This window comes from Pterocles gutturalis, unplaced genomic scaffold (genome assembly GCF_000699245.1).
Source record: "Pterocles gutturalis isolate BGI_N339 unplaced genomic scaffold, ASM69924v1 scaffold48784, whole genome shotgun sequence".
Lineage (NCBI taxonomy): Eukaryota > Metazoa > Chordata > Aves > Pterocliformes > Pteroclidae > Pterocles > Pterocles gutturalis.
In genome coordinates, this window is record NW_010132549.1 from 67,365 (window position 1) to 86,914 (window position 19,550).

Below are 19,550 nucleotides of genomic sequence, written 5' to 3' on the forward strand. Positions count from 1 at the left end.
GCTCATTTTCTCATCAAGGAAACAAGAAGTAAAATAAGAGTGAGTTAGCTCCTCCCTCAAACTTGGGCATTTTGCTGATTCTTTAAAAAACCCATCAGAGATCATGTTCTGTCTTCATTACATATCATAGCTAGAGTCCTCGTTCACTCGATATCAATGCTATGCCAGTGGAAATGTCCTTAAGGAAAGGAGAATCAGGCCAGCCCTTATGCAGTGATGAGAAGCAGCAGCTTCCTGCACTATCTCAGAAAATCAGAAGCTGTGCTAGGAAAAAAACAAAATGTGAGACAAGAGAGGAAAAACACTAATCCAACAGAACTGTAGCGATATGCCAGCAAGTAACAGAGATGTTACTGAGAACAGTCACCATTATTTCTTTTTCTACTTACCAAGAACAGGTTTGTAAAGGTTGGTTAGCTTTGTAAAAGATGGAAACAAGTGAGGAAGATAGTATTTTCTAAACAAGGTAAAGAGAAACTTAAAACCAGTGTCTTGGTTCTCCTTATTCTTCCATTCCAAGCTTGCAGCCTTTGTCACGGCATTAAAGAGAAACAAACAAAAAGCTTTAAGTTAACATGTTATACTGACAGTCATTCCACATTGAATATAAAAGAAACTATTCCACCTTAACGAGAGAGATAAAAATCAGCATTGTCCCCAAAAACTTTACAAACTGCAGTAAGAATATAAGATATTACCATGAGGGTATCAGCATATCAAAGAAAGCCAGCTCATTAGAAGTCAGAATATTTATGCTGTTCTAACACAGCGAAGCACAGAAAATGTTGTGCTAATATTTTTAATAAGTTTGCTTCTTCCCTGTAAATGTAGACAAAGTTGCCCCAGGCTACACTTTTATCACAAACACGTCTGTCTTCAGAAACATACCCAATGCCCATGTTTAACACAGTTGCAAACACATATGCAATACTACTTTGCAAAATTTGACTCAAGGCGCAATTAATTTCCACTGACAAGGAAGAAGGCGACATCCAAGTTTGTTTGAAAGGTACTCTTCCATTCTTGCATAGATCAACACCAAAGAGAGTCGTACATGTACTTTCAAGCTGCTCTTTACCAACAGTTTTGAACTACAATCCTTTGGAAGACTGTGCCAAATTTTGACAGAGTTGCTCTTTTGATATTAAACCACCTTCAACTGAAATAAGTTGCACACAACCTATGTGGGTGTGTTTTCTTTATTTGTGTAAGAAAATCCAATAGAATTTCCAATAAGAAAGGTAAAAGTAGACATCTCTCCAGCGAAGCACTTTTCCCACTGGTGACTTAAACTTCCCTGGGTTTTAGTCTCTTATATCACTTCTCTTTTTGTTAAACTCAGGTAAGCACTAAAAGTGTTTATCTTTTGACATATACTTTAAATTCAGGTCCACCTCTTTTTTTTTTCTTTTTTTAAGCAACATCAAAAGCCTACAGAATTCTTAAATTTTTTTTCAGTAAAAACTTAGAAAAGCTTGTCCAGCTGTATATAGCAGACAACAAGTTCACTGAATCTATACCCAAGATGATAATTTATTAAAGAAAAACTGACTTGTTTACATAAGTCATTAGATTTATTTATTTCAAGATTTATTCATTTCCTATTAAACACATCTTCTTATTTTAATCTGTACTAGATCTTTTTCCAAACCTCAAAAAATTGTGGAATTTGCAATGTCCTACTTTTGCAAAATAGACATGTAGAGCCTGGAAACAAGACTAGTGAGTTTCTGTATAATTTCATTTGTTACGTAAATAAACTGGCTCATATTAAACTCTATCCAGTCGCAGACAAGTTCTCCTGAAGATGTAGATTTGTTCTATGTTCTGGCTCTCAGCAATCATTCTGCACTTGCATCAGATTCTTTTAATCTCATCTCTTGCCTACAGCAAGAAGGTTACTGCCCAACTGTGCTCCCCTCTACTAGGCAACACAACTAACTGAATGTTGATGAACAACAATGCAATTGGATTTATAGGGCAGTCAGTTTTCAGATCCCAAATGTGTGTCTAAAAACAACAGTGGAAATCAAAGTGTTGTGAGACTCTGATATGTAAAACAAAGAGTGCCATGTAGGAAGATGATAATTTCATACAGCCACTTTTCAAAATCAAGCATTTATTCAAGATGATAAAACCCCTTCCAAATATCATTTCGGTCTTGCCTTTTTATACATATATTAAAAAAAAGTACCTCAAAGTATTTTGTTATCTTTTCTCTTTTTTCTTAACACTGAGTAATGTTCATTGTCTATACAGTTTCCACTTAATTTAAAATGTTGCTTAACTCGTGCTTTTTATAATATATACATTATCTTAAATTCTTTCCTGTACAGATTAATCTGATCTATTTTTAATTAAAATCTTTTATTTATATGTTATTTGCAGCCTTTACAAAAAAAAAAATCTCAGAAGCCATCTCTCCTTTTTTATCTCTTTCTCCAGTGCTCCTTTACAAGTCTTCTCAGCTATGTACGTGTCTAAAGAGAACAACCTGCATCTCTACCCCATATCAATTTTGTAAGTGGGACCACAAGCACCTAAGAAAGTCAGTTATCCTGCAAGCTTGGATAACATTCATTAATTCTTATCAGAAGTGTGAAAAACTTCTTATTTTCACAAAAATGGCACAAGGGAATACCTTTGGGATTATTTTCTTTTTAAAAACAAGAACAAGAAAGTGCAGAAGACAGCTTCTTCCTGGGGAGCGGCAAAACCAGCTCTGTACAGATACAGCGTAGACTTAATGTTCTACCAACAAGGACATTCCTCCAAATATGAGTAGTTAAAAACATATCCTCCGCACCTGAATTACCATATATTTTAACAGTAGCTGAAGAAAATAGCAGGTTTGGTCTTCAGCAATTTTCTCTCCAGAGACAGCTGGCAAAAGTGGGGTTATCTCTTCCGGAAAAATCTTTGCTAAAATAAAAAGAAAATGTTTTAAACATAGAAAACTTGGAAATAACTAAATAAAATAAATTTTCTATAAAAAGATTAATTTTAAAATAATCATTAATGGGCTACTAAGTTGTAAAAAGTCCAGTAACTGCTTGGGCTTCCCATATTTCCCCAAGTCCTACTCCATACAGTGGAGGATGGCACTAACCTCCAATTTAGTGCAGCCTGGATGGGTTAACACAAGCAATCGCTGCAGATTAACCAACAAGGTGTAAAACTACACACCTACATATTTCGCAGTAACATGTTCATATAGCTGCATCTCAAAAAAACCAAAGCAAAAACCAACAAAACCCAACCGTTCTGAACTCAGAATGACAAGATCAGAAGGCTACACAGCTGCTACAAATACAATAGCTTGACAAATTCAACACTCTTATGAATTATAAAGACAAACAGTATCATCCCCACAAGGAACTTTATAGCTCCACAACGACCTCAGTGGAAAGGGGAGGCAATACAACCACCAGGGAAATTCTGTTCATTTACTCACCGTCGGGCAAATTAGGAGGACTGAGGAGGCTGTCTAGTGTACAGGGACCTCGTGAGGACATAATGGGTGGAAAGCCAGGCACAAGGCATGCAAATATTAATATCTGCTCTTCCGCACAGTTAGTCTGAAGCGCTTGAAGCCAGAGAAGAAACAGCCGGATTCCTTCACATCTTATCTACAAGGGGATAATTTTGTAGAAAAATATATTAAAACAAATTTGCCAGTACAGTAGCACAGTTAAATAGTTAAGAAAATGCGGGCAAGTACTTTCATCCCAGGTATGTGCTAGAGAGTCTTTCCATCACACCAGGAGTAATCACATTATTAATTTAATCATGAGCAGACGAGGGTGGGAGCAGGCTGTACCCAAGGTGGGGGCACTCCAAGGAGACAGCATTACTACTCCAGCTTCAACCAGAGGCCAAAAAGTTCTGGTTCCACTCCTGCAGTTCCTGGTGCCAAATGCATCTTGGCTGGTCTCAAGACTCAATCTTAAAACGGGCTATGGAAGTACAACAGCAAGTGTAATGCACAACCAGGGAGCTGCCAATACTTTGTGCCCTACTGAGTCTGCAAACTTGGCCCCACAGAGGTCAAAGCAAGCTATGGTCCTCGACGTGACAGGGATCAGAAGATCCTCCTGAAAACTGAGATGCAGCAAAACTACCCAAGGTAGAGTATTCAGTAAGTCGACTTACTTTTATTAACACGATAGAATTTGAACTTTAGCAACGTACTTGGAAAAAGAAAAATGTATTTAAAACCCTTTGGCAAACAAGAAACCAATACATTTAATACAGTATCCCCAACGCTAGAGAGATATGAAAAAATAAAGTATTAAACAAAATGTATCGATACCTTCTCCAGGTAACTTTACAAACATCATTAGAACAGCAAAATTACTTAAGATAAATATTAAAATAATCTAGGATTACAATAATAGAATTTATTATTAAAAAGTGAATAAGTAAAATTACAAAGCCTAACAATCTGAAAAACACATATCAGAAAATTGTAAAGTAATATGCTTCATAAGAATTAAAGTTAAAAGAAATATGAATACACCATCAAAGATAAATACCTTGAGAGAATTTCCAGTATGCAAAAGTTTCTTCAGAATTGACCCTGGATTAGAAAAATTAAATAGGCACGTATCAGATACTAAGATGGTAACTTTCCACCGTAATATTTTTTTAAAAAATACTACAGAAAAGGGTCATTTAATTCCATTTACCATGTGGCTACTGCACTGGTGTTTAAGAAAACTATGGTGTGAAAAAACCCAAAGTGAATCTAATTACAATCACTGTCATCATCATCAGTGTTATAAGATTAAATATAATGTATCTTTACAGTGAGGTACTTTGGTTTTAGTCAGATGACAATTTCTCAAATTAATTCCCTTAAAAGTAAGATACCTGTGGGGAAATTTTGACTTACTAGATTTGGAGAAATCAAAAAGTCCAACTTGCATGATTAATGCATTCAAATACACTAATATTGACATGAATGAGAAGAAAAAGATGCTAGCAATCTATACTACATTCATGTCTACAAAACACAACTATTAAAAATGCAAAATATTTTTATTCTGGTTTTGGAAATACCAGGCTAACTGCCCTGAACTTAAAACGTCTGATCTAAAAATCAGAGAGATTATACATCAGATGCTTCAGTTAAAAAAAAAATGTTTTAATTCAATTCTGAGAAAAATAACACAATGTAGCTCTCAGCTGGTTTTTTTCCTGGATTCGTGAATTATGTACATTCCTTAAATGTGATCCCTCCCTCAAGATCTTGCCATTTCACATGACTAAAAGGAAATTATTAACATACAGAGAAAATGTATGTTAGTGCATGTGAACATTAAACAAAAAGCAAATCACAACATACAGCTGTAAATAATTGCACTGACAAATTTTGTAGATTATTTATTGAACACAGCTAAAAAATTATCCAAATATGACTATTCAAGAGAAGCATAAATATAAAGAATATATTAGCTATAAAACAGCCGACTAAAACCAATTTGTTCTGGACTAATTCAGGTGAAATGGTAGTAAAGTGGTCAAGCAGATGTCTCCTTTTATTATTGTCAGTGCTAACTGGAAATGTGACAACAGCCCTTTCCTTGACCTTTAACTTCCACTCATTATTTCTTCTGCAACAGCACATTCATTGTTCTGATGAAAAACATTGCAGCTGATGAAATAGTGCTGGAAACCAAAGCACACAACAAAAAAGTACTACTTAGAAGAAATATAACCCCCCTCCAAAGCAGCATAAGATTTACTTTAACAAACAGCAAAACAAAACATTGCGACCACTTTTGTAGCATTCAGAAGCAGAATTTACAAGTACTGATGAATCAAAGATGTTTAATTCAGAGGAAAATATCAAGTTAAATGACTTCATTGAATTTCCAGATGCTTTGACCATCCAAATAAAGGTACTTCACCTTTCAATATTGCTGCACCCATTTGACTCAAGCTTTATTCAATCTGGTCAAATGAGAAGAGGAATAAATTTTGCTTTCTGGCTCCTATACATGATCAGAAGGTCAAAACATTCACTATATAAACACTGTAAGCCACAGGGAATAAATCATTAAAAAGTTGACTATCTTCAAATTAAAGACAACACAACTTTTTTTTCCCCATAGCATTAATGTTTGAATCTACTTTTAAAATCTAGTTGAAAGTCCTATATGAAAACTCCTAAAAAACATGATAGCTGTTCACAGTTATTCCTGCTTTTCTTATTTAGACTTCTCAAGTTCATGAGTGACTAAACCAAGCCTGTTAGAGATCTGTTATCTTGAGTGCCTTAACTAAGCTGGCAACTTTATTTTGTTCTTTTTTATGCATGCGTTGCAATACAATCTTCAATTGCATGCTTACAAAGTCTTTTTCTGAAGAACAACCTGCCTCACAAAGCATGCAGAATGGACAGGAGATTTAAAAAAAAAAAAAAAAAAAAAAGGCAGAACTTTACTAACTCCAAGATTTCTCTCTGCTGGACTCCTTCTATTCCCTCCCCTGCTCCAGAAGCCAGAATATGTAAAGTAAATACCATAGGAGCGTGGGGAAAGAATGGCTAGTCTCTTGGCTTGACCAAGTGAATGCCATCCATAGGTATCTTGTGTCTGCCATGGCCAATGCCGTATTTTAATGTGATGCTTGGCAAATCCTCCAATATATCAAAATCAGTGAAAGACAGCTGGGGCCAAACTTGCAGAAATACCACGTATTCATAATTCCACTTCTAAAGGCCAGCAAAATTGTGGACCACTCATTAAAAGAAAAATAGATCAAAAAGAGCTACTAAAAAGTTTATATTTTTGTCCTTAAATCTCCTTCTTTCACTATTCCATCTCTAAATCAGAAATTCCTCATTTAATTGCCACAAATAGTGTGACAACTGAGTGTTTCACAAATATTAATGAACTGCACAGAGAACACAGGAATATCAGAGAATAAATTAATCTCCTGTTCACTGCAGCAGTCCAGTGGCTTGCATTTAGCTTAGCACAGCCTGTGCTCAACTACCAAACAGCCACCTTTATTCACAGCATAAGTTTTACAGAATCAATTTCTAGGAGGAGGCAAGGGTCAAGTTCACCACAGTATGTATGGTTAGGCAAAGAGCAACAGGTATGAATTTGTACGGGCATCTCATGTACGATCACTTGCAAAAGACTATCATAACGCACATTTGCAAGAGAGTCACAGAGATTCCACATCCCTCCCTAGTCTTAATTTTTGGTGTCAGTCTGTGAATACAAAGGGAGATCTAATTAGAAAAAGGTGAGTTGGTTCATAACCCCCATCATCTTGATAGCTTCTAGGACATGAAAGAGAAGAAAGGGAAGAGGACCCAGGTAAGTCCAAGAATATAAAGATTTAAAGAGCATTTGTGCAAAAGAAAAATGAAGCAGGCAACCAAAACCACACAAAACAAGGAACACACAGAGCTGTTACAGCAGGTAAAAAGATTTTCTGTATGCTTCAAGAATTCTCAGCTGCAAGTCTCACAGGCAAGTACTATTTGTGCATGGGCAATACTAAGGGATTCTGTGGTTAACAGGACTTGCAGAACCAGGGAAGTGACTACAGAAGACATTGATTTTATTTTTACTAGAATGTTTTTAAACCATTCCTTCTTACCTATACTGCGAAAATGCCATCGATAAAAAATCCTCTCAGGTAGTAGCTGCAATATTTTCTGCAGGAAACAAAACTAAATAGTCAAATTTTCCATAATAAACTGGCTCATTCAGAGGATACAGAGAAACTAATACACAAGACATAAATTAAATGGTAATGTATACATAGAGAACACAACAGAAAGCAAATACCTATCATAGGAAGGACTCCAGCCCATTACTCTATTCTCTTGTTACGGAGAAAGATACTTGGAATAAATACCATGACACTGTCATGAACCGCTTTCCTTTTCCCACTGTCTTGCAAAACCCTAGTATTCCAGAATATAAACTGATTTCTAGTGAAGAAGTTACAGATTTCTAAGCAGCTCACTCTGGGTTACGTTTTTCTGAAGTGTCTGGTAATGACTACTGTTAGATTGATACAGTCCAGATTTTGAGCTTCTGTGGCTTAGGTCTGTCTTTTCATCAACTAATGGGTTCTGATCTCCCAGCTAAGGCAGAGACGAACAGCAGTGCAGTTATTTTTACTGTGAGATGATTTACCTGTGTTTTCAGTTGGTGAGTGAAACTGAGCCAAATTACACAAAGCTAGACTAATTTAATTCACAGCACATGCGGTTAATAAAGCACTTATGTGGAATAATATTAGTGGTCTGCCTCTGTAGTTTTGGACTGATCCTAATAGAGGCAGATCAAACAAAGCATGAGGCTGTGGTCAAACCCATTCCCGCACCAACAAAGCAAAGCAATGTCAGCATATGCTTAAGTGCTTTCCTGAATGGAGTCTTACAATCTTAGCTGCCAGGAACAGTTGGGGCTACCAAGTTGTTTTTCGTCAGTTCAGTGGATGGCAATGCTATTAAATAATCTGGATAAATCAAAACTATTTGGGAGTCTTACTTGGGTAAATATGGCTTTTAAGAGGACTTTAGCTCAAAGTCTCCAAGATATCTTCCCCCCCCCCCCCCCTTTTTTTCTCTTTTTTAAACTATTAGCAGTATAGACTAGGGCTCGGCAGGTAGGTGTATTAGCAGTACAGGACAGCTAACTCACTCTCAAAAAATGTAAGAGAACAAAACACAGAAAAATGTGTTTGGGTCTTACAACTTTTCAGCCATTCAAATACAAAATTAAGATGATAAATTTAAATGGAAAACTATTTTCAACATCTACTTTTGGAACTAAAATTAAGTAAAACAATGTTATAAATTACTAACAGAGCTCCTTGTAATTATAAAACAAAATCATTGGAACAAACTTCTGCACAACAAAGTGCCGATAAGTTTTCAGAAATACTACATGCAGGATGCAAAACAAATGACAAGTCATTTAAGCAACGGTGACCCATTTGTTGGTCTTTTGCACATAAAAGCTCACAAGAGGAGATAAAGCATCACAGCCAAGGAAGCAAGAAGTGGCATTTTAGGCAATCCTTCAGAGACGGCCAACACATGAATCATTATTGCTGTTAAAAACAGTATGCTTGAGAGATGGAATAAGACAGACTTTTTTATTTTTGACAACAAAGTGCTTCAGAAATTATATACAGCACTCAAATAAGAGTTTTTTTGAAAATGGAACATTCGTTTCTCCATGGCAGATGATGGAAGTCATGACAAGTTCATAAACTTAGGGAGCTAGACCTCGGGTCACACAGACAGACTGGTCTTCCTTCACATCTTTACCATAGCACATGTTCCCCAAGTAGTATTTGGCATTTCTAAAACTTTACCTAGAATAAAAATATAAATTGGGCATGTTCCTTCTATGTTCTCGTTGCGTGTTGCTTCAGCATTACTCCCACAGCTCTCTCACCAGGACACCGTGGCAGCAAGGACTGAAGGAGTGGGAGGCTGGTGGCCAGAGGTCTAGCTCCCTGTCCATGGGCAGGAGGAATGCGCTTGGGATGAAGAATCTGACTGGCTAAAAATGAAACCATGATTCACATTTGGGCTTTACCTGTTAGATAAGGACCACGTTTCTGCCAATCAGATTGCAGGATCCACAGACAAAGAATTATCATTATCCATCTAAATATCAAAATACTAGCAGCCCACCACTTCTCACGACTGTTTCTGGCATTACTCTTTATCTAACTTGGCAAAGGGCAGAAAGGAGCTTCTAACCTAAATCATGAATACTTCAAAGTCACTGCAAGAGCAGTGGCACGCTCCACGCAGAGCTCGGTCTGTATCCAGGTACACATTAGACCAATCACACACAGCATGCCCAAAGCACACAAGGAAAGGCTCCATTGAAAAAAACCCTAAGACAAACTGGCAACAAAAAATGGTTTGGATTCAAGTATTAGAACACACTTCAAACTTCTTCATATTTATTATAGAAAAACACATAAAACCACATATATTTTGTTTCCATTGTTTAAGTAATTATAAGTACAGCAGATCATTAGAGCAACCAATTTCCTTTTACAGGCCACGCTAACAAGATACCTTCAGCTTGTCTTTGGATGTACATTCTCTCATTTGTTTCAACACACTAACTTTGGAGAACCAATTGTATTAAACTTCCAAAAAAATCAAACACCACTTCTGGATCAGTACGTCTTATTAGAAGTTTGTCAAAACCTGGTAATGCTACTAGTGAAATGCATATGTTAGTATATTTCAGATGTTTCAGTAAAATTCTAAATATAATTTTTGTTTTACAATAAAGAAAATATGTCTACTTCACCAAATGCCTGATGTATACTTAGGCACAGCATACTCATGTATGATGCATGAAAGTCTGTGAAAGTAATCTGACGCTGTACAAATAAGTTTTCCTTAGTTGCCAAAAGAAAGAATACACATTTCCCAAGAGCTTCAGCCATGTTCTTAGAGTAATTTCACAGTTTACACACCCCAACTGATTCAGGATCAAAATAAATAACCACCACTTGTTAGTTGTTTCAAAACACAATAGCGCACTGAAGGAAGCTGGGGTTTACGACACCCTCTCTGCAAGATCCAAAGCACACTGACTGTAATTTGGGCAAGGCCAGACGCACAATGGTATGCAGTAAAGACAGTATCGTATACGTTACACAATTCCACCTACACTTGAACACAAAGTTAACTTCCAGAACGTGAACTATGAGAAGGTATAAACTGGCAAGGCAACAAAGCTGCATAATACAGACCCATTTTGAAAAATAATAACAACTCTTGCATCTGTGTGTCAGTGAATTTTAGTTTATGCACAGAGAAAACCTGGAAAACAAATGCTGTTGAAGAGAACAACCACCACCAAGAAAAGCAAGCTTAAACTTTAAATTGCATGAAGCTGGGAGGGCTAGGGAAGAAAAGAACATGCTTACAGATTTTTTTTCTTTAAAAAGCACACAATGAAACACTCTTGTCAGGTGACTGAATCAGAACAATCAAAGGGCTGAAATAAATAGTTAGAGGACATAAGTTCTATCTGATGAAAGCTTCCATATCCCAAAAATCTTTTCGTATAGCAAAAATTGAGACACTTAAGTCATTTCTCATGCCATTCTCTTTTTCAGCATCTCAACACAGGAAAAAAAATATATACAGGGATACACTTTAAAAAAATGCAAAGATGTGATTAATCATCTGCATAGTACCACCAAAGAGTAAACAGAAGTCATTTAAAAAAAACCAAATTAGACTGCTAGCATCACAGCTACCTACTGAAGATATGAAAGATCACAATGAATATAAATAATCTAAATTCAAGAGTCTGCATTTGCTCTTGCAATGCAAAAATAAGTTATCACAGTTAGAAGTCTACACTATTAAATAAAAACTTCTGAAAGTTACAAGTCAATTCAAAGTAATGGCAAGAACACCTTTTAACTATTTTCACACATCTGCATTAGCGTTCCCAAACCAAGATGGTGTTACAGTGTAATGTAAGATTGCATAAATCATGAACAAGCTCCAGTTGTTGTCCTTTCAACTTAGCACTTCCAAGAACATTTTCTACGCCCTCCCAAACCCTGGTGTTCTAAAACACACATAGTGCTATTCCTATAAAACAAATGACAGTTTCTCCCACTCCAGCCTAGACTTTTAGCAATGCCGCTGTGAATCCAAACTGGCTATTGACATCTTGTTTCTAGTTTCACAGTACACTAATAAGAAATACTTTAAGAAACCCCACAGTGCGAAATAATATTGCTTTTTCAGAAAAGACATAGATCTATTTAATGCTTAGTGCTTTGCTGCATCTGTATGGTAATCCATTATAGCACACTTGAAATAGAAATTAGGTATTACTACTGATCAACACATCAGGGTATCTGTCAGTTCTTTTAACTGATTATCCATAGCTCTTTTTCTTCTGGACTTCCTGCATGACTAGGAATAATGTTAAGTTTAAATCTTAGTTTACACAGGATGCTGCTTTTTGAAAGATACATCTCTCTATTTTATCAAAGTAAAATAAAAAATACCAAGGTTTCCATTCCTACAGATTCACTCTGACTTAACCAATACTGCCGTTTCTTTTTAAAAGTGTCTTATTTTTGCCAACTTTGTTGAATCATATCATGATTGGTAGCTTTGTGCCCGCTACTGTGTGCTGCACTACCTGTTGCAGAAAGGAGAGAAATCTAACATTGTTATCAAACCTTACACTGAAGATCCTACAGCCCAAATGTTTTCCAGCTTAACTTACACAAAAGGGAGACAATAAGCATTGCTGTTCTGCCTTCCAGACCTACAAGAAGCCATTCTGTAACATGCTATGCAGAGTCTCTTCCTGATTGAACATGCTCCCAGAGGCAATGTCAATTACAAGGTCAGAACAATGTTCATTCTAGAAGAATGAATTCTGAGGAAAACAACAGCTTCTTCAATACAACCTGTACGTGATAAGGAGTTTCTCTTCATCAGTAGCAGGTGAATCTACTTTAAGCCAAATCAAATGTAGACTAGCTCTCCTATGTCTCTATGTTCAAATACTGTTTGGCGGTATCTCCACAAGAGTTTCAGAGTGTTCAACTAAAATATGCAGTATACTCCACTCATTCCATCAATAAATTATTTACAGTTATTCATTGAGGGAAAATGAAACGCACGATACTTATTCTTGCCCTAGGCAGAACATTAAACAGCAAGATCTCCGAACTTGAACCCATGTAACATACAGTTAGAATTTAGAACGGAAAGCTGTGAGAATAACATCGATGTTATTTTAAGAGCAATACATGAATCAATCAGAATTACCGCAGAAGAAACTGTAATGGTTCAAAAAGTCATCTATGTGTAAGAGAAGGGCCAGAGGCAATTTTATTGTTATAAACAAATAAGCCATTTTTACTCTATTTAGCTTGAGAATCAGCCAACCAAGTCTGTGCGCCAGACTTCAGTTTAAACAGTGGAAATGGGAATCACAGTAGGCACATGGAACCTACAGCCTGAATTTAAAGCTGTGACTCTTAACGGTAATTTGATTTCAAGTGTAAGACAACCTGCAGATGGGGAAATTAAGCCACTGAGCTGTACAGACAGGAGGAAAATGCAAATAGTAAAAAGAAAGCTAAATAAAGGGGAAAAGTTAAATAAAGGGGATAACCCCAAGAAATGAGAAAACAGGACCTGTGGCAATAAGAAATCAACAGTAACTTTGCTTGATTATTCCTTACAAAGAATTTTACAAGTACTTTTGATGTTGCCAGTTTCAATACACCATTTATTTCTGCAGAATTCAATTTTACTCAGTCTTATTCAAAATGTACCCAGTAATTAGGAGCATCATCCTAAGATAAGCAAACCACCCTAAGAAAATGCTATGGATATGAAAGAACATCCTTTTGCACATTCATAAAAAAAGCACCAGCACTAAAGTCTGCTAAAAGACTTTAGAGTCTAAAAGAGTTATGAATCAAAAAGTGATGAATGTTTCAGTGATGCAGGTTTTTATGACATTGAAAAAGACCTGCTAAAAATCACCACTGGCTTTGAGATTTGTTTTAAGCTGCTTAACCAATATTGCCAATTCATACAGTAGAGTCTATATAAAGTAGACCTACAATATGGTGGAAGAATTAGATATTTAAAATATCCACAGCAATTTTAGTCCAGAATGAACCAAAGTTGTACATTTTAAAAATAATATTTACGTGCATTACTAGGCAGTACTAAGAAAGCAGCTTATATTCCTAAACTGTGTCAGTGCATGAAGCTACCTGGTCACCCACCACCACAGCAGGTGTTCCTCTGACAGACGCAGTGTATTTACTGTGTGTGGTCTGCAATCTACCTTTTAAAAGGGTTGCAAACAGACTACAGCCAATTATAAACCTATACTGAATTATCATTAGCATTTGCAGAACAGTAACTTGTGCACATCTGCAGTAATAAATTTAGTCTATACAGCTGCTTCTGTAATCATTCCATTCACATTCTGATAGCAGACCAATCCATGTTGGAACGGATCTATACCACATCTTAATCTCCTGAGTATGTGGTCATTTGTAGTTTATATTTAGATGTGCTTCTAAGGACAAAAATATTGTCTTAAAACCAGTAGCTACTGCTACAAAACAAAGAGCTCAAAGTACAGTTGAGCAAGTTCTAACAGGTTATTGATTATTATCTCTGGAAAAACAGTGTTATACAAAAGCCAAAGCAGACCATGAGTTTGAGTCTGTATAACACAAATATTGCAGAGGCTATTTTATATATATTTATTCTATTTGACATCTACTTAATATTTAAATCCACCTGCTGCATACATACTCCAGATCCTCCAAATCAGACCTAGGAATGGTAAGTTAAAGTTTTGCTGCTGAACTTCTACGGCAGGTCAAAACAAACAGCTCTGTCTATTCCTGTTTATAACTACAGCTCACCTCATTTCAGCAGTGCAAGTGGCACATGGGGGGAAGGCTAGGCTTGACAGCCAGCAGGGTCTAGAAGAATAATCACAGCAAGGCCAGTATGAGCTACATTAGATACCTTTCTGGAGTCATAATTTTGTAGATTCTTAAAAAAAAAAAAGTTCTTACTCTGTGTCCAGATACAGGGACTCACATTGCTCACATTTTCACCAAGTTCAAGAAACAAGATGTTCCATACAAAGCATGGACTTACAGAAGTTAAGAGATTAGAGCATAAACAAAGCTCTTTGTACAAACTATATGAAAAACACAGTACACATTTATAAATAAGGACCTGTAAAACACAAGGGCACTTTACATTATATTAATGTGCACTGGTGAAAAATAAACCAGTAAAAATGTCCACACTGAAAAGCTTTGAGTATACATATCATCTGTGGCAGGCAGGAGTACCTAACCCATCTTTTGTCTCTCTACAGAACTGCAGTGAGCCTTGAGCTACACTGACCATATCTGAAAAACTTCTAGCAACAATAGCAGCTACTGCAAGTGACTTTGGGAAGCTCTACTACATCAGAAAGAGTATCTGAAAAACTCTAAGAATAAAATATTTCATACAGTGAAAGTGTTACATCAGTGTAATGAATTTTATGACTGCAACAGCATAAGAGATGTGGCTGTTCTTAACTAACAAAGCCTAATTATAGAGAATGGAAAGAAATTGAGTATTACATCGAAACCAACAGTCTGCTCTTATTTCATTCTAGATGCAAAAAAAAATGCAGCGTCGGAAGAATCAGTATCTGATGTTGCAACAAAAAAAACCCTTTATTATAAAAAAAATTCCAATCTTTCACAGTTAAATTACGACATAATACTTTTTTCTGACCTAGAAATGTAGTGCACCTTTCGCAAGTTCTGCGACACGCAGTGCTCAGCTGACAGCTATAACGAACAGCGTCCCCAAATCACAGAGCACAATGAGATAAGAAACAATATTACCATGTTCTGAAAATATACTATAAATCTGGAGACGACTAAGCCTTAACAGAGAAGAAGCAAATTCATTTTTCACAACATTTTGGCCTTTTAGCTGAGACAGAGAAAAATAATACAGATAATTAGAGGTGCTGTATCATTTAATGAATAACTATTTGGAAAAATACATGGCCAAAGCACCTTAGAGAACATAAAATTAGACCTAAGAACTTTGTAATATTAATTGTAAAAAAGCACTTTACAAAACAAACTGTGAGCATTTCCTATTACTCCCTTTTGATCAATATTTCTTCTTTGATTAACATGTTGTTTGACGTTATTGTTGAGCGGTCAAGCTATATAGCTGATGTGTAAAATTGAGACCAGTAAGTTACGACAGAGTCAACTTAGTTTTCAGAGCATTTGTGGAAAAGGCATTTATTACTTTTGCTTAATATACACACTAGGTGTCACTCAAGAACAGCAGGAAAATGCCCACCAAACTGTACCAGAAAAGGCAGAAATCAACTCCTTTCATAAATATTTTTACTGATTTTTAAACTGTTAACCCTCAGCACCTGGATTCAGGATTTGTTAATCCTAAGTAATTACCTATTTAGCTAATTAGAAGAAAACTCTAGGAAACCTCTGGCTCACACTGACATCAGATTAAATGCGGCAAGCTTCACAATCAACTAGTTTTGCTTCCTATGGCTTACAATATGAATGTTTAATTACTTGGCATTTACGTTTTTTCTCATCCTGTGTTCACACTGATGTATTCTTGTTCTGTGCATTAAAAGACCCTCTAAAAAGCTGTTTTACTAAAATGCAGTAAGTTGTCAACTGCTAGAGTGATAAACAGATTGCAAACTTACTTCCAGGAGATAAACACCATGAAGAAGATTGCTCCAAATTTCACACAAGTTTCTTTAACGATTTCTTCTTCCTCAAAGCTGTTGGTGCCTAGGCTATAATATAATTCCCCTTGATCAGGACCCAAAGCAACACTTTGTTCATGTATTTTTTTTCTTCTTCATACAGTATGTTCTCCTGATGGTTTGAAGCGGTATTAAACAGGCAGTTAATAGCCACCCGTTTTCAAGACACAGGAATACGTATTTAGTCACTTTAACTGGGTGAGCAAGCATTAGCTATTTTCCATTCAATGACATCGCCACAGAAATTTAATTAGTTATTCAAGACCACAGAGTAAGTGTATTAATGAGCTCCAATTAAATTGCACAGCCTTGCTCAGTAAATGTGGTGATACCTTCCTCCCCTGGGGGTGGGGAGAGAGGAGGAAGAAGAATTTCTCTTGCTCCAAATACAGCAGATACATGAGCTCATGTTCTTTGACACTGCCTCATGCAAGATCCTAAAGCAGACTCTTTTGCTAATATCATAAGTAGCAAAAAACACAATTCTACTTTCAGACTTCAGTCTGAAAATGCAGTCTTGTAGTTAAAGGAGTGAAGGGAGAGAGAAGAAAAGGCAGATGAACTTGCTACATCATGGAAGTCAGAACTTGAGACCAGAAAAAGCCAGGATTTCATGTCACCATTTTGATGGCCATTTTTCATATTGCAGGCTAAACAGCATCATTCTTACTGTCAACATGAATATTACTCTAACTACAAACTACACATTAATGCAATAAAATGAAGTCAGACTTCTGAGGTTTTTGGTTTGGGTCAGGTTGTTTTTTTTTTTCATTTTTAGAGAAAGGGACAAGAGTTGAGAACATTTAACCCTCATTTTAATTTCCATTTCCAGAGTTCCACTGAAAATTTTTTTCTACCCCCCTACCAAAAAATAACCCACAATACAAACAAAGATAACATTTCTATGATGCAATACTCAAGTGAAAAGTTAATAGTTGGATTAACAAAGAGAAATCAACAGAAGATGCACGTATTTACCCTTCAGAAAGAAACCAGGCCAGTTATTTACCCAATGAATTGTTAAAAAAACCAACTAATGGCACCACTGATCTCTGACTTCAGAGACAGGTAGAACTTATGCTAGGACTTCTGGTGTGCATTATAAAAATTTTTTTACATGTTAGGTTTTCATCTGGTCCAGTGATATTTTCTCACATTCAAATTTATTTAGGTAATAACTCTAATTAAAGAGATCTCTTGGGAAATATCTACCACAGTCTATTCTTCTGTAAATTAAAGACATCCTAATTTGACTATGCAAAAGTTAATTAACTAATATTTCCTCCCTAGACACCGCAAATGTTATGACCACCAGTGCTGCGAAGGATATGCTTCTGGAAGTAAAAGTTGTTCCACTAAATTAAAAAGAAAAAAAAATTTTAAAAGCATTGAACAAATTAACATTCTACACACTCAGATCAAACTGATATGCAGTTGTTGACAACTCTTATCCTTTTATCTTTCTTGTATTGCAAGACCAAATACTGCAATCATAATAGATACCTCCATCCGAAAAGAGTTGAGCCCAAACTCCTACTGTGACACATTCAAAATAAATATAACTGAACTTCATACTGACAAAATGCAGGGAAAAAGTACTGTTGTTTTGAACTAGCCCCCCATAAAATACAGAAGCAAGAACATATTTAGTTAAAAAAAAAAGAAAAGAGCCTATTTTGACAGCTTCACCCTTACAGAGACTACTCAACTACTGATCACTTGCTCCCAAATTCTACTGAAAAGCAATGGGACATTTTCAAAGAATTGATCCTCAGTTCCTTAGGACAGATATATTACTGTACTTTTTTCAAGTCATTTTGATAAAATCTCTTAACTTCGGAAATTCATTCAACCAACATTCCCATTGCATGATAAAATTTTTGCTGTTGTTGGATGTCAAAACCCAGTGCACACCCTAGTTCTTTTCTGCCTTTCACCTTGTACAGTCACAGACACCTACCGTCATTTTGATTCATACCCGGTTTCACTCCTCATTGTAAAGGTGTATGTAAGCATATAATGACAATGAGATTTAAACTAAAAATTAGTTTCATGGTATGGAAAACTTACTTCAAAAAGCAAGAGAATGGAGTCCAGCTCCTCCCTTTGTGATTTATTCCCTACAAAACAGAAAACAACATTGTTTCTTGTAATTTCCAGTAAGAGACAAATGTCAAAATTACGCTGTTATTCAAGTGAAGTCAAAGATGTTGCACTCTGTTTATTTTTCTTCATCTTTATCTACTGTCAAAAGAGCAAGATGTTTCCAAACTTCAGTGCCTCTCTCAATTATGAATGAGGGACAACCAGAGCCCCAGATCTGCAAAGCACTGTCACTGTGCTCATCTCCAAGCAAATGGCTATTTCTGCTGACATATCTTCAGCACTGAGATTTGTTCTGTGGATCTGACAACATTTCAGTTGAAGATATCTGCTTAATTGTAGGATGAAGGCCTTCAATACTTCAGAACAAGATGAGAAGATAGGTATATAAATGCACAAGAACTCATTTTTGTCCTGCAATGACACTTAAAGCCATAAAAATGTGTTTAGAATTCTTTTCAGCTACTTATGACACTTCAGAGAGCAATTTTCCACTCTCATCTCTTCTCATACCATAAAATTAAAACGATTAACACTAATACTGTACTGCATGAAACTACTGATGCAAATGCAGATAACTGTGGATTATATAGTCACTAGATAAGCTCCAACAGAATGCCTTTGAGAACAGTTAGGGAACACTGACTCAATTGCTAGCAAAACTCCAAAACTTACCTTTTTGTTTCAAGCTATTTTCCAGTGTTACGAAGTTTTCATAGAATATAAAATAAATCTGAGAATAATTGTTCTCAAAAAATTGCTTCAGGTCACTTCCATCCACAATATCTGAAAAGAAGAACAGAGCTATTACGCAACATCAGAAAGCTGAAGATTGTTCTCTTCATACAAATTCAGTATTACAGAATGAAATAAATGCAATACAAAATTTCAGTGGGATGCGCCTTAGGTATCTAACCAAATGGCTTCTGCATCATCAAAACAAGCAGGTACTGTTGGAAAAAGCAAACCCCAGCAATGATTTCTGTATGCAAACTGCAAATCCAGTTCTTAAATTTATCTGGCAAGCAGATCAATTCAGAAAACAGCACATTTACAATTAATTTTAAAAAATTAAGGAAACTCAAGCAT

The 19,550-nt window shown here is 36.0% G+C and overlaps 1 protein-coding gene across 1 annotated transcript in view; it reads right to left on the bottom strand.

The window, feature by feature from the left end:
• Positions 1 to 19,247, bottom strand: part of RALGAPA2 (Ral GTPase activating protein, alpha subunit 2 (catalytic)) — a gene marked incomplete at its 5' end in the record, with an annotated part of 70,978 nt that extends 51,731 nt beyond the window's left edge. The window contains 7 exon segments of the mRNA XM_010080915.1: positions 390 to 528; positions 2,807 to 2,922; positions 3,455 to 3,629; positions 4,536 to 4,579; positions 7,621 to 7,678; positions 18,429 to 18,478; positions 19,137 to 19,247. Coding sequence (XP_010079217.1) covers positions 390 to 528; positions 2,807 to 2,922; positions 3,455 to 3,629; positions 4,536 to 4,579; positions 7,621 to 7,678; positions 18,429 to 18,478; positions 19,137 to 19,247 — 693 coding nt within the window.
• Positions 19,248 to 19,550: the final 303 nt, after the last annotated feature.